We start from the raw sequence: 2,084 nt of genomic DNA, 5'->3' as shown, positions 1-2,084 counted from the left end.
GGTAGGTAGTAAGTAATAATATATATATATATATATATATATATATATATATATATATATAATATATATATATATATATATATATATAATATATATATATATCTATATATATATATTCCGCATACATACATACATACATACATACATACATACGTGCACATATAACATAGACACATACATACATACCATATACATATACATATACATACATACCACACACACATATATAGACCATCATATGCTAGCTATGTTTAGTATTTTGCCGTATCGATATAGAACAGACGGAAGTACAGATAAAGATAGGCATATATAAACATATTGCTTTTGATCGAACTTTGCACCGACACACCAACGGAAAGGAGTGTGGTGAACACGGATTGAAAGAGTAAAATCGACATGGACCGCCAATAAACCGAAGAGACCACTCACTGAGACGGACGTGATTATATATATGCACAAACACACACACATATATATGTGTTTTGCGCGCACGCATATATTTTAAAAAATAGTGCACAGATGAAGGTATATACATTCATATTATTTTACGTATCTGTACAAAACAGCCGATCTTATATATCTATACAAAACAACTTATATACTTTCATCATACACGAATTAGATATACACAAACTTACACATATATAAATGCTGTGTGATATATGCAGATCTTGATACACACATGCATAGCTAATACGTATTCTGAGTTGATTTGCTGTAGTAGTACCCGAACAACACTCTCTCGCCTATCGAGGAAAAAACCCACCATACTCTTGTATGCATTCATACACATAGGCATCAGAACACACATATAACGATGAAGATACACGCACATATGCATTACAAACACCATGTAAAAAGAATGAATATATAGGCACACACAGACACAGACACAGATACACATATATAAACAAACAACTATTACCTATATATATATAAATATATAAATATATAAATATATAAATATATATATACACAAGAAACTAATACCTATTCTGAGTTGACGCGTTCGCAGTAGTACCAGACCCACACCCGCCTGCCACTCGTGGAAATGGGCCACCATGCGCTTCTCTGGTTCACGCTGCAACAACTCACCCAAGAACCAACACACCAAGTAGCCCAGCACAATGGCGTTGTTTGTCTCGACATCGTCGCTGGGTGTTCCTGCAGTAGTTCGCAGGGGGCATTGGGTGTGTATGTAAATGTATTGATATAATGATGTATATGGTGTGTATGTACATGTATTGATGTATTGATGTATTGATGTAAATGGTATGTACTGTAGCTGTAACTGAATGTGCAAAAATGTTCATATACATATGTCCACTTAGAGGTTTTCCACAACAGGAAAGCGAGCACAAAGGTGTTGTGTGTCAATGCGATGCCTCTGGACATCCCATCATTGTTTCAAAAGGACGAAAGAATACCACCTGGTGGTTCGCTGCTTAGAGACAACGAGCACCATTGTAGTAATACAAGTGAACAGCAAGTATTTGTACACATGTATGAATACACACATGTTGTACTGCGCAGGGGTGGATGTCATCCAAGTTGAGTGTAAAGATAGAAATCTACATACATACATGCGTAAAAAAAAACTACCAACGTTTAACATCAACAAACATGTTTACACGGCAAACAACTCTAATTAGGTGCTATGCCACATATACCTACAAAGGAAGTGTAGCCACATATACCTACAAAGGAAGTATAGCCACGTATACCTACAAAGGAAGTATAGCCACGTATACCTCCAAAGGAAGTATAGCCACGTATACCTACAAAGAACGTATAGCCACGTATACCTACAAAGGAAGTGTAGCCACATATACCTACAAAGGAAGAATAGCCACGTATACCTACAAAGAAAGAGTAGCCACATTACCTACAGAGGAAGTATAGCCACGTATACCTACAAAGGAAGTATAACCACGTATACCTACAAAGGAAGAATAGCCACGTATACCTACAGAGGAAGTGTAGCCACATATACCTACAAAGGAAGTATAGCCACGTATACCAACAAAGGAAGTATAGCCACGTATACCTACAAAGGAAGTATAGCCACGTATACCTACAAAGGA

At 36.4% G+C, this 2,084-nt stretch overlaps 1 protein-coding gene across 1 annotated transcript in view; it reads right to left on the bottom strand.

Moving 5' to 3' along the window:
- Positions 1-1,175, bottom strand: part of SARC_13205 (hypothetical protein) — a gene marked incomplete at its 3' end in the record, with an annotated part of 3,301 nt that extends 2,126 nt beyond the window's left edge. The window contains exon 1 of the mRNA XM_014292669.1: positions 991-1,175. Coding sequence (XP_014148144.1) covers positions 991-1,063 — 73 coding nt within the window. The 5' untranslated portion in view covers positions 1,064-1,175. The remainder of the gene's footprint in view (positions 1-990) is intronic.
- Between the last annotated feature and the right edge of the window lie 909 nt (positions 1,176-2,084).

Source organism: Sphaeroforma arctica (assembly GCF_001186125.1).
Source record: "Sphaeroforma arctica JP610 unplaced genomic scaffold supercont1.3013, whole genome shotgun sequence".
In the NCBI taxonomy this organism is placed as follows: Eukaryota; class Ichthyosporea; order Ichthyophonida; genus Sphaeroforma; species Sphaeroforma arctica.
This window is presented reverse-complemented; position numbering and strand designations above follow the sequence as displayed.